Source organism: Acanthisitta chloris, unplaced genomic scaffold (assembly GCF_000695815.1).
Source record: "Acanthisitta chloris isolate BGI_N310 unplaced genomic scaffold, ASM69581v1 scaffold7374, whole genome shotgun sequence".
Lineage (NCBI taxonomy): Eukaryota > Metazoa > Chordata > Aves > Passeriformes > Acanthisittidae > Acanthisitta > Acanthisitta chloris.
Genome location: NW_008669785.1, coordinates 22,431 through 35,316, shown reverse-complemented (window position 1 = coordinate 35,316; position 12,886 = coordinate 22,431). Strand labels below are relative to the sequence as shown.

The window sequence follows — 12,886 nt, the reverse complement described above, 5'->3', positions numbered from 1 at the left end:
CTGCTCGGGGGACTAGGTAATGAATCCTATTTCCTTCAGTTTCTAGAACAGAAAGATAAAATCTTGCAGTTATGTTCTCTTATAAACTTCAGGATTAAAACAGAAAGGAAACTTAAAATGAAAATCTAAAAACTAATGTCACGGTGTTAAATTTTAAATAATATATTATTGTTAGTGTTGTGGGGTTTTTATTAGCTTTTCTGTTTCTTAGCTGAATGCTTTAAATGCAAAATGCTCAAAAATTGACTATACAGTCATGATGGTGCCATGGGCTTGATGTGTCCCAAATGTCAGTGATGTTATGTTTTCATGTGCAGGAGTCTCTTTACTTTGAAGTCTCAGTTGAAGGGGGATCAAGTCTCAAATGTTGTGCCACTGAAGTTCCCCTCTGAAATACCTTGAGCATTGCAATGGGATGTGTGGTCATGGTTGACCCTTCTGAGTAGAACAGTACCAGTGAATCTGAGCCTGTTCTGCCACAAAAATTATATATATATAATCATTTCTTTTTAAATTCTTAAATAGATTTTCTTTTCTATCACACTTCATGGCTTAGTATGTTTTAAGGAACAGATTGATTTAATCTCCTTGACCCTTTTTCTTTGAAAATGTTCATGAAATGGCACTGGAAGATATGTTTCTAAATATATTCTTGTTTGCAGTGTTTTGCAGTAAGACATTCAAGATCTATCCATAGACTAAAAATTATGCATTAGGAGTCTCTTCAGTACTAACAACCACATATGTGCTCATTGTGCTTTTGTTTTACATCTGTCTAGTTGACTTCTGGTACTTACTTTTGGCTGAACCAAAAGTAATTGTTTATTCTGACTGAAGCTGAGACCTCTTGTCAATGATCAATGGAAAATAGAAGCTTTACACTGAAAGCAAAATAAGCTATGCATTACAACAGCTCAGACAGGAGAAAAAAAGGAAATACTTGTCAGTTTGGCTTGCACGTGGTGATGACGCTTAATCCCTCTGAAGATGATGGGAATCTTCTGTGGTTTTCAGTTGTAAAGAAAGTCATGATGGACTACTTTAAAAATGTTGTACATGACTTCAGTTGATGTAGTCTAGAAAGAACATCTGGTTTCATAGAAAAACATTTTTTTATTTCAAGAGACAGCCGTTTTCATATTTTTTGTCCTTTTCCCACTAATCTCTCTTGCTATTTGTTGGGCATGTGTTTGGTTTTTAGTATCATGTTGATTTTCTTTCTCCCTCTCCTCATTGCAGTGGTAATTGTTTTCAAGTCTTAGGGCTGAAGTGGTGTGGGTTTTTTTTCCCCAGGATCTTTCTTGATAGTCTCTTATCAGAGTTTTTAGAAAAAAATTCTCAGTCTCTTATTTATCAAAAATTTGCCATTTCTAAAGCACCTAAATGTAAACTATTTTCCTCCCCCAGCAATTGATAGTTCCTCTACTACAAGCAGTGCCTCTCCTGTTCTGAACAATTATGATGCCCTGGAAGGAGGTGGCTATCCAGGTAAGCAGTTTGTTTTAAATTATTTGTTTAAATACTTAGCCATGAGTTTTTGTTATTTCTGGTGTTGCTTATTGTTAATTAAGAACTAGGTGAAAGGAAATGCCTATGAGAAGAATGGGAGAAATCATCAGAGAGAACATACATGCCTATTTTAATCACTTTTCACAACTTCAGCACTGAATAAAACTTTGCTGATTTGTAAGTCATACTTTTCATTGCAGTATTGAGGATAGTGCTGACAGTATGCAGTGTGTGAAAGCAGCATCTTTCTTTAGTCTGTTGGGGTTTTGGAGGCTTTTTTGGTGTTGTGTTTTTTGGTTTTGGTGGGGGTTTTTCGTTTTGTTTTGGGTCTTTTTTGTTTGTTTGTTTGGTTGGTTGGTTGGTTTTTAAATTTTTTGCATTGTAACTTTTTTCCCTCCTGGTGTGTTCATGCCAAACATAGTTGCTTGGCAATTAGTTTCTCCAGTGATTTGTTTCTTCACTTGCCGCTTTTCTCAGTGGATTTTATGGAGCTTAAATTCTTCTGAAACTTAGCTCACATTTGTAGACACTTCTGAAGAGTAGCTTCATCTCATTTTAACTGTTAAGTGTTTTGTGAATTTAGGTCTATGTCTTACTTTGAGCTTGGCCTCTAAAAATGGTGGAACTAAACTGTGCTGCAGGGATATACAGGAGAAGCTTGCCATCAGAGTTACAAAATGCAAAAGAGACCATTTGTGCTTAGTTTCTTCTCTACCACTTATGGATACTGTCAAAACATAAGTCTAGGCTGACAGAACTGTTCTCTAAATGCAGACACAGCTTTTCATGAAACAATCCTAGAATGATTCTAGCCTTATGTTTTGATGGTATTCAGAAGTGGTGGAGAGACTAAGCATAAATGGCCTCTCCTTTTTTTTTTAAAGTAACATTTTGTTGTTAGTAACACAAATCTATGGTTGTCTTCCCATATATACCATTTCTGTCAGTGTAATTGCAGTAATCTTCCTTGCTAATTTCTTTTTTTCAGTGCAGATAAATAACTTGATGGATGATGTAATATTACCCATCCCAAATTTATAAATGAAAATGTTTGTTAAGCATTTAGGAGTTTGTTTAAATTAAGAAGGAAATAGTAAATATATTCAGTACCTGTGGGATTTCTTTTGTCCATCCAGAGACACATTCCATGACCAGCAGCCCTGTTCCTTCTCCACCAGTCCCCCAAACATCAAAAGCTTCTAAGCCCTTTGGTTATGGTTATCCAGCACTGCAGCCTGGCTACCAAAATGCAACACCACCTACTCCTGCACAGCCTGGGAATCCAGGACACCATCCTGGTTTTCAGCACTATCCACAGGTTTGTATTTCTAGTTTAAAAGTTACTTCATGAAGTGACTTCCTGGGGGAAGTCTTTTCTTTGTGATACTTCCCCTTTTTTTCATATTTCATTTTTATAATTTCTGAGACAAATGTTAAGTACAATATTGTTTAGGTCTGGAGTTAAACTTCTCATTGGAAGGCTTCTGAATGAAAATTTGAAGTGCATCTCTAATTAGTTAGGCTTAACAAGTTTGCTTCACCAGTTATTAGCAACATCCACAGTTCTAAGGTTTGGTGCTTCAAAGAGCTTCACTTTATTGATAGGAAACCACGAAGGAGCTTAAGGAAGTACTTGGTCAATATATATCAGAGCACTACTATAGGCTAATGATCTCAAGCATTCAGTCACCTTATGAGCAAGGCATGGCATAGGGTCCAGACAGGAGAACTCTAAAGGGTTTGTGCTGGGTGTGTGGTGGAGCAGGCTGCCCACATCTCTCTTTTCCTGGTAGAGGAAGACACTGGGGCAAAATGTAAATGCTGAAGCCGTGCAAAGAAATATATGTGTGAAGGGGTCAGAAAAAGAAAGGTACTGATTTACAAACCCTGCTTGATGAAATAAGACTCAGCTGGCAAATACAGCAGAATTGCATTGTAGGTGATGAAAATTCCTTACTGATCTGAGTGTAACACCATAACTTAGTATGTAGTGTCCAGAAACCCTTCCACTGTTATGGGAGTAATGTAAAATGTGACCTGGAAATTATGTCTTTGTTTTATTTTATTTAATTGAATCAACTGGCTTCATCTTCATTCTAATGTGAGATGGCATTAGGCTCTTTTCCAGAGCTTGCAGTAAAAGAACAGCAGCTGCAGCAAGTGAATTCTGCTAGGACATATAAGGGGGAAATTCTTCAGGATGGGAGTGGGGAAGCACTTGAACAATTTGTGCTGTGAACTCATCAATCCTTAGATGTTTCCAAAACTCAGCTGGAGAAGTCTATATGAGCAACCTAAACTAATGTTGAAGTTAGCATTGCTAGAGCAAGGGGTTAGATGACCAGACCTTAAAGGTTTCTTCCAGCCTAATCTTCTCTTATCTTCTATGGTGTTTTGTTTTAATTTAAAAATAAATACATACAAGCAATTTCCGTAACTTGGAGTAATTGCATTGTAACATCTTTGCAGAGGGTGGGGGAAAAATTGTGTTAGCCTTTCTAATAATTTGTTTTCTTATGCCTGGAGACATTGAAGGATTATGTGTGACTTCCAGTGTTGATTTCTGTCATGAATTTGAATTTTGTCCAATATGATACATATTTGGAAGGCATGTCACATTTGTCTTAGCATTTTCAAATTTGTACCATACAACTTTCTTCCTGTTTGTTTGGGTTTATTACTAGCTGCTACTGTTTCTTTTCTACATACATGTCTGGAAGAAAAGGGACTACAAGAAGATTTGAGATTGTTACTTAAATGTAATTGTGTGTTTACCCATTTGTCATGCACTTACTTTTTTCAGCAATATCCAAGTGTGAACCAGCTGTCCTCTTCCTTAGGAGGGTTAAGTCTACAGCATTCTCAGCAGCCAGAAAGCCTGAGACCAGTAAACCTTACACATGATAGAAATATTTTGCCGGTGTCTTCAGTTCCTGCACCTGTGCCTAACTTGAATTCTGATCTTAGGAAATTAAACTGCAGCCCAGAGTAAGTGTACTATCTCTGGAACAGCATCTTACGTTTTTCTGTGAATAATAATTATTTAAAGTGTCAAAAAATGTCTAAACTGGCTCCTGACTTCAAAACTTTGTGATGCATTAATAAAACCTCTTTCACTTGAAAATAAATTTATCCTCTGCAACATTACACAAGTGTTGAAACTGTCCTGCCATCCGATGATGTTATTTGCAGTGTGAGTGTAGCTCACTTCTTAATATTTGAAGAAACCTGCTTAATTTTAGCCTTGTTTTATTCATCAAAAAAACCCTTTTAATAAACACACTAATGTTCCATAGTCTGTTACACGGCATGTTTTTGTAATATTGCGGAGGATTTTTGCACAAAAATTGATGATTGTGCCTAAATACATTGAATAAAATATGAGTACATTCTACTGTGGTAATTCTGCAGTCATTATCCTTTCACCTCTAAGAAATATTATCCCCTATATCAAGTCAAGTCGAGGTAGGTACAGTGGGAACTGCTATTCTCCCAAAGATTTTATTTGTAATTCCAAAGTAAACATTCTTCATTGCCTCAAACTGACTCAGCTTACTGCTCTAGTGGCAATGCATGGTCCCACCAGAGAACAGAAAATGGAACTCTGAGAGCCTGGAAAGAACTCCTTGATATGGAACACTTTGGACAGCACTATTTGTGCATTGGGTTTTTTAGTGTCCTTTAATTAGCTTGAAGTCCATTCTCCACCTTACACAAAAGAAAAGATTTTTGAATCTCTCAGCGTATGAGATCTTCTACAGTTTTCTTGTACATATATTTCTTTTTGAGAACTAGTAAATATGATATGCCTTCTGTAGTTCCTTGGCTGAAAACATTTTTATAATGAACAAAAAAATACATAGGTTTACATTGAGTGTTGTACCTAAATCAGTTCTGTCTCTTTATTGCAAGTTTATTTTGGTGTACTTGCATACTGAACGACTAAACTGGGGAGTGGAGAGGTATTTTGCTCTTTTTTTATAGGAAGCCTTTTTTGAAAATCTTTTTGCAATTTTTTTACAACTAAATCACCATGTAAAACAGAGGATTTGGTGAAAATCTTTTTGCAATTTTTTTACAATTAAATCATCATGTAAAACAGAGGATTTGAGTTCTTCAATATCAGGTGTTAACACAATGTTTTTAACATCTTAAAAAATTTCATTTTCAACATATTGTTTTTCTTTCCTTTCAGCTCATTCCGATGTACATTGACAAATATTCCACAGACACAGGCTTTGTTAAACAAGGCTAAGCTTCCTTTGGGTTTGTTGCTGCATCCCTTCAGGGACCTCACGGTAAAGTAGCTTGGTTTTTTTGTTTGTTTTTTTTCTTTAGTGTATGTATATAATATATGCATTTGTGCTGTTTTCATTCAAACAACAAAATATTCAACAAGAAAAATAAGTCCTAAATTTAACAGAAGTACCAAAAAATTGTTTGAGACCTGAGGAGGAAGGAAAAAAAGGCTTTGAAAAAATACTTTAGACAAGAGCTTGAAAATGTTTTTCCTTGTTGGTTGAAATCTGTGCTTGCTTGTAGTTCTCTGAAGCAGTGAATTACAGCTCTGTCTGTGGTTCACAACTGTCAGATACCCCTTGAAAAGGCATTTACAGAGCCCTCTTGGAGAGGTGCTCATGTTGAATGTATGCCTGGCATGATAAATGCTGTCAGTAGAAGGTAAGCACAATATGAGATTGAAGCTGGATTCATAACTGTTAAGCCACTCCTCTCTGATTTATTAGTATTTATGTAAAAATGTGTGCTCTTTGTGTAAGGTTTGCTCTCTGTCATATTTAGTCACTCAAAGGTGTCCTGTTATTCATAATTCCTCCTACCATAGTAGCTGTAATTCAAAGTAATTTCATTTAAAGTCTTACTGCATCTTTTATTTGTGAGATTGAATTAAGACAATAATTACATGTTATTTCCTCTGATTTTAAAGAGGAGGTTGTTTTTAATAGGCATCATAATTACTTGCATGAAAATGAGCTAAAAAGCTAAAAGGAAAGATGAGAAGAGTGTGTAGTCTTACGAAGCTTTTATGAACTGTACTGCACAGTGATGTGTTCTGTAAAATGTATTATATACCTTTGTCAGCTTTCCATTGTTTCTGTTTAGCAATTACCAGTAATAACGTCGAGCACCATAGTGAGATGCAGATCCTGCAGGACATATATCAACCCTTTTGTTTCTTTCATTGATCAAAGGAGGTGGAAGTGTAATCTGTGCTATAGAGTTAACGATGGTAAGTTTCTGTAGAAGGTGCTTGCATTTATGGAATTATCTTTCAAGTATTTGCATCATACCAGTCCATGGGATACTTCAGGTTAAAATGTAGATTGAAGTGTCAGTGTCCTTATGATCCAGAGATTTTAAAGAATGTGATGTGTTGTGCATTTTCTTGAAGCAAAAGATTGTTTTGCAACCTTTTGGGGGATGAAGAAAATTTATTCATATTATGTTAATTACCTGTATAATTAAATCAGCTTATCCCACTGAGTACTGTTGCAATATGCAAACAGAAACATGATGACAGCTACTGCTGTCTACAGTCCAGGCCAGAGGTTATGAGAAACAATACACATTGCTGCTTGTGAAATGCTCTCTCCGTGTTGGCATTCTATAGTTGGACATATATTGCTGTTTAAAATAAACCATCTTTGCTTTCCAATTACTTAACTTTGATGTTGCTTAAAATATTTGAAATGTGCCTTCATTTTATGTATCCTTAATATGAATTTTTTGCTGCAATAATAGCTTTTATTTGCTGACAGAAATATAATTTTGATTTGTGGTGAATTATTTCTTTTCTAGTTCCTGAAGAATTTATGTATAATCCTCTGACACGATCTTATGGAGAGCCTCACAAGCGGCCAGAGGTGCAAAATTCTACGGTGGAATTCATTGCTTCCTCGGACTATATGGTAAAAAAAAGTTTTCACAGCAACTTCAACAGCAATTGCATGTTAATAGAAGAGTGTTTGAAGTTAATGTTGCAGATTGCTCCAATGGTGTGTATTAATTTTCCTGTGAAGGTCCTCTTAACACCAAACAATAGCTAAAATTGGTGTTACGAGTTAAGGCTAATGTAGGTGTTCAGCAGCTTTTGTCAATTAAAGGCAACTCGATGTGTGTTGTCGTCCACTGTAGTTTAATGTGACACAGTCAGATTTGAATCTCATACAATGTAGTTTCTGGCTTTTTCCCTCAGTTTGAGGAGGTTTTGAAAGTCCAGTAATGGAATAACATATAAAGTAATTGAGCTTCAAATTATTTTGGTTAGCTGTTTTGTCAGAAATTATTCTTATTAGGAATCAGCTTACAATTGCTGTGATTAGTCTTGTTTCCAAGAAAGATAAGGCCTGGGTAAAGTCTCTGTTTATAATGACATTATTAACAGCAGCAAAAATTGTTTTCCTGTCTTGGAATTGCAACACTGTGTCAGAGACATTTGGCAGTTTGTTACACTGTTGGGAAAAGGATGTAGGGTAGACTATTTTAGCCCTGTCCATGTACTGAAAGAACAATAGAGTTAGGAAGAGTGAATTCCATTTCTTTCATCAGTGCCAAGTTTGAGTTGACTGTTGGAAAGAGAGATGAAAATGGAAATTTTTTTTTTCTGAAGCATAACACTGTATGTTTATTACAAATAGCAGTTATGAACTTCTGGGAATTGTGTTTAAGTCTATTCACATGTTTCTTAGTAAATTAGTTTTATTGCATAATGTATACCTTGCATTTTGCTAAGTATTCCCTTTTCCCACTTCCCTTTCTAATGACTAATCATTTTTAACATGTCTTTGAATATAGTTTTTGAAATTTTTTTTTTTTTTTACTTTGTAGCTTCGTCCTCCTCAGCCTGCGGTATATTTATTTGTTTTAGATGTGTCTCATAATGCAGTGGAGGCTGGATATTTGACCATAGTCTGCCAGTCATTGCTGGAAAACCTAGACAAGTAAGAATATAACTAACCTTTTTGAATCAGTTAACATGTTGTCATGAACAGTAACTTACAGGTTTGAAGGAAACTTGCATATAGTGTGTAAACATTCTGTCCCTAAAGAGTAGAATTTCTGTTGCCTGGAATTCTGAAATGGCAACTTACATGTCTGGAAAAAAAACCCAAAACAAAAGCCCAACCAAACCAAACCAAAAGCAAATAAAATCAGCTGTGGAAGCAATTTATGTGGTGAGAGCTATCTTCCCTCCGTGTGTTGAAGGTGTATCTACATAGAATTAACTTATTTAGTGCAAAGAATATGTAGCTGTAACTTCTAGCAGCGTGTTGATCATACAAAGATTATAAACTGCAGTCTTCTTTCCTGCCAAGACCAACAAAATTAACTAAATTACAGAGATTAAATTGTCTGGTTCTTATGCTGAAATGGGAGAGGTGTTGTAACCACTGGTGTGAGACTGCCTAGGTGAACTGTTTTGTCACTTTAGTTTTTTTAGATCACAGTTAGCTACGTCTACCTGTGCCATTTTCTGTGTGTTCTCATTTTTGCACTGGACACCATATATGGGATTGTTGCTGGTGCTTTTTGAGTGAGGGTTAATGAGCTTCAGTGTGTTCATGTCTTTTGACAACTAATCCTGTGGAGGCCTTACCTTGAAAATTCCTCTCTGGAAGGTTTTCTTAGGGAACTTGATTTTAATTTCTCATGAAGAAACCAACATGTACAATAAAATTCTTCACTTTGTTTATTGGTTTAGTCTTTTCTTTGTTCAGTTTTTAGAAGTATCTTGTCAACAGATTCTCAGAACATGCTAAATTATTTTAGGAAAATCCATAAAATACCATGCAAAGTCTATAGGAAAATCAGTACTTTCAGATCATTTGTGTATCTAGATGGCAATGACAATATTTGCCTCTATTGCTTTTGGTCACTGTCATGCCTTTCAGCACTTGCTGATGCTTTAGAGTTTATTTGAGAAATCTCATTTAGTTTTTCACTTTGTGCTTTTAATGCCATGCATAGAAATACGGTCCACATGAGAAATGAGTATGTTGCATTGTAGAAACATTGAGTTTTGGTTTAGAGCTGCAAGTACTCTATAAGTACAGCAATAAAGGGGGTTTTGAATTATGAAAGAGCAGAACACACTTTTCTAATGAAGAACTGAGAATGAACCTTTTAAGTTCTGTCTTGGAACAAAGCATCAGTGTATGAGTGAGTGCTTATCTGTAACACTTAATCTTGTAAACTGTATCTCTATCCCAGCTTTTCAGAAAATTCTGAAGGCAATATTATTTGTATTCATGTTTCAGTCTCCTTTCTTATGTTCTCCCTTCATCCCTGTACATGTGAGCTGAGTTTCTGCTAACATCAGCAGGAGCTCTGCATATGTATTTGTCTTGAGAGAGAGATTTGGGGCTTAATAGTGTTTTTTATAATCCTTCAGGCTGCCTGGAGACTCAAGAACAAGAATAGGGTTCATAACATTTGACAGCACTGTTCAGTTTTACAACTTGCAAGAGGGTTTATCTCAGCCTCAGATGCTGATTGTCTCAGATATTGATGGTAAGTAGCAAGAAAATGGAACCTGAATTTTTGACAAGCTATTTATTTTTTCCTGGAAGAAAGATTAGAGTCTCTCAACTATTCTGGTATTAGGTCAGTGCCACTGAATGTATAGGGAATATATTTTTAAAAAATAGTCTTGCACTAACTACAGAGTAGGTGGTGTTTAAAATGTCTAACTCAGAAGTTAATTTTGCTTTGACTAAGATAAGCTTTGTTGTAGACTGTTATTCTCTCTAACACATCTATCACAAAAGTAGACTATTTCATGGTATGTGTAGCAGTGAGCAGTGAAATGTTTTGTTCTATTTTAATGTTATTTTTTCTTTAATAAAATTTTTTTCCATTCTCCGTACAGATATTTTCCTTCCTACACCAGATAGTTTACTCGTAAATCTGCATGAGAGCAAAGAGGTATGACTGCTCAGAATATATAAGTAAATTTATAGAGTTAAATGTTCAAAGTAGATGTTCTTGTTGTACTTTGAATTCAAGCTTTTCTTCATAGTATACAATTCTGGTGCTCGTTTTTTGTTTTGATACATCATAGCTTTAGAAATTGACTTTGTTTTCTTTGGTGTGTTAAAACTAAACTGAACTATTTGGTACAGATTATTCGATTTCAAGTTATGGCAATACAGCTTTTTAGACATAGAAAATCTCAAGCTTGCAAAATCACGTAAAACACCTTTCAATCTGTTCTGCAGCTGATAAAAGATCTATTGAATGCATTACCAAATATGTTCACCAACACAAGAGAAACTCACAGTGCATTAGGCCCTGCTCTTCAGGCTGCATTTAAGCTGATGTCTCCAACGGGTGGTCGGATATCTGTGTTTCAAACTCAGTTGCCATCTTTGGGAGCAGGACTTTTGCATTCCAGAGAAGATCCCAATCAAAGGTCAAGCACAAAGGTAAAAAAAGCTTCTTTTCATATTTGTTTCCTGGGACTAAGGACTGGCCATGTCTTTCTGAATTGTCTAGTTCTGCAGATCATCATTTGTTTTATGTTTATAGCTATTAATTGATTTCTGAATTGTCTAGTTCTGCAGATCAACATTTGTTTTTTGTTTATAGCTATTCATTGGATTATAGTTATGTCTGTGCATTTAAGATCACTAGTTTATATGTATGCATGTGGTATTACTTGTTTCCAAGTGCCTGAGATGTCTTTTGGGCCTTTGGTTCATAGTTTTTCTTGGCAGGCAAAAGACTTCTGAATTGTCTAGTTCTGCAGATCAACATTTGTTTTTTGTTTATAGCTATTCATTGGATTATAGTTATGTCTGTGCATTTAAGATCACTAGTTTATATGTATGCATGTGGTATTACTTGTTTCCAAGTGCCTGAGATGTCTTTTGGGCCTTTGGTTCATAGTTTTTCTTGGCAGGCAAAAGACGAATATTTCTGGTATTACTTGTTTCCAAGTGCCTGAGCTGTCTTTTGGGCCTTTGGTCCATAGTTTTTCTTGGCAGGCAAAAGAAGCTGGAAATATTTCTGACTGGGTTAATATTAACTTGAGTTTTTAGTCAGTGTGGATATTTAAACTGTAGACCTAAAACTTGATTTCTTGTTATTTTTATGACCTTGTAGTTCACATCCTTCAGTAAGAGTTGTATATTTATTTGTATGAGCACATAAACTTCCTTGCAAGTAGGTTTGTAACAGCTTGTAAATGCAGATTTAAATAACATGGAGCATGAGGAGAATCATTACTGCAGGTGGGAGTGCCTATAAATGACTGTTTAAAGGAAACTTCCTTACTGTACTTTGCTGCTGAATACTATGTCTTTTGTTCCATGAAGTCTTTAAAAAGCACCCTTGTTGTCTTAACTATTCCCTATGTAATTTATTCACTAAAGGTGGTTCAGCATCTTGGTCCAGCAACGGATTTTTATAAGAAGTTGGCACTGGACTGCTCAGGCCAGCAGACTGCTGTGGATTTATTTCTCTTAAGTTCACAATATTCTGATCTAGCTTCTCTTGGTAAGGACTACCTCATTCCCTCTTTCTGCACTGTAACCTTTCTTTGGAAGCACAGGCTACTTCAGGAATTCTTAAATCACGTAAATATTTTTGCACTTTGGTAAATGCAGCCCATGCTGCAAAGAAATTGAAATTGATAGCAGGAAAGAACAGGAGTATTGGTGGTATAAGACAACTTAATCTAGGATTTCTAAGTTTTCAGTGAGAAGGTACTTTCCTGCCCAAGAGCAGGAAACAGCTGAATGGCAAGTAATAAATAAAGCTTAATCATAGGGGTAGAAGAGAGTTTTCATCTTTCACTCTTAATCCAAGGTTTATCTCTGCACACACACTTAATTTTTTCTCTACATGATTAAATATTTCTTCATGCACTTCAGTCCTAGCTGCCAAAGGTAGCATGTTTATTGAGCTCAGTGTATAATTAGGTACTTGTGTGTTGAAGTGATTCATTGCTGTTTTCAGTGGCCTGAGTATGGGCCAGTTCTCACTGTTTTATAGGTGTGGGTCATAGCAAGAAAAGGGTGAACACAGATGTGACTTGCAGCAGATTGGATGCAATTTTTGTGTCTCGACCTCGTGGTACAGTTTTATATCTTAACAGTATCCTTTATTCATTCATAGCCTGCATGTCCAAGTATTCTGCTGGATGCATTTATTACTATCCATCTTTCCACCGTAACCATAATCCTGCTCAGGCCGAAAAGCTGCAAAAAGACCTTAAAAGATACCTTACAAGAAAGATTGGATTTGAAGCAGTTATGCGCATAAGGTGTACAAAAGGTATGTTTTAAGTACTGATTCATGTGGAAAAGTTGGTGTAAGCCTGTTAACAATCACTTTGAATGTGCTTAGTCTTTAGCAA

General features: G+C 35.8%; 1 protein-coding gene across 1 annotated transcript in view; it reads left to right on the top strand.

Moving 5' to 3' along the window:
* Positions 1-12,886, top strand: part of SEC24B (SEC24 family member B) — a gene marked incomplete at its 5' end in the record, with an annotated part of 40,218 nt that overhangs the window by 16,106 nt on the left and 11,226 nt on the right. Inside the window, 12 exons of the mRNA XM_009073437.1 lie at positions 1,408-1,488; positions 2,646-2,827; positions 4,313-4,497; positions 5,705-5,807; positions 6,631-6,757; positions 7,327-7,436; positions 8,356-8,468; positions 9,920-10,038; positions 10,397-10,452; positions 10,746-10,952; positions 11,901-12,024; positions 12,646-12,804. Coding sequence (XP_009071685.1) covers positions 1,408-1,488; positions 2,646-2,827; positions 4,313-4,497; positions 5,705-5,807; positions 6,631-6,757; positions 7,327-7,436; positions 8,356-8,468; positions 9,920-10,038; positions 10,397-10,452; positions 10,746-10,952; positions 11,901-12,024; positions 12,646-12,804 — 1,566 coding nt within the window. The remainder of the gene's footprint in view (positions 1-1,407; positions 1,489-2,645; positions 2,828-4,312; positions 4,498-5,704; positions 5,808-6,630; positions 6,758-7,326; positions 7,437-8,355; positions 8,469-9,919; positions 10,039-10,396; positions 10,453-10,745; positions 10,953-11,900; positions 12,025-12,645; positions 12,805-12,886) is intronic.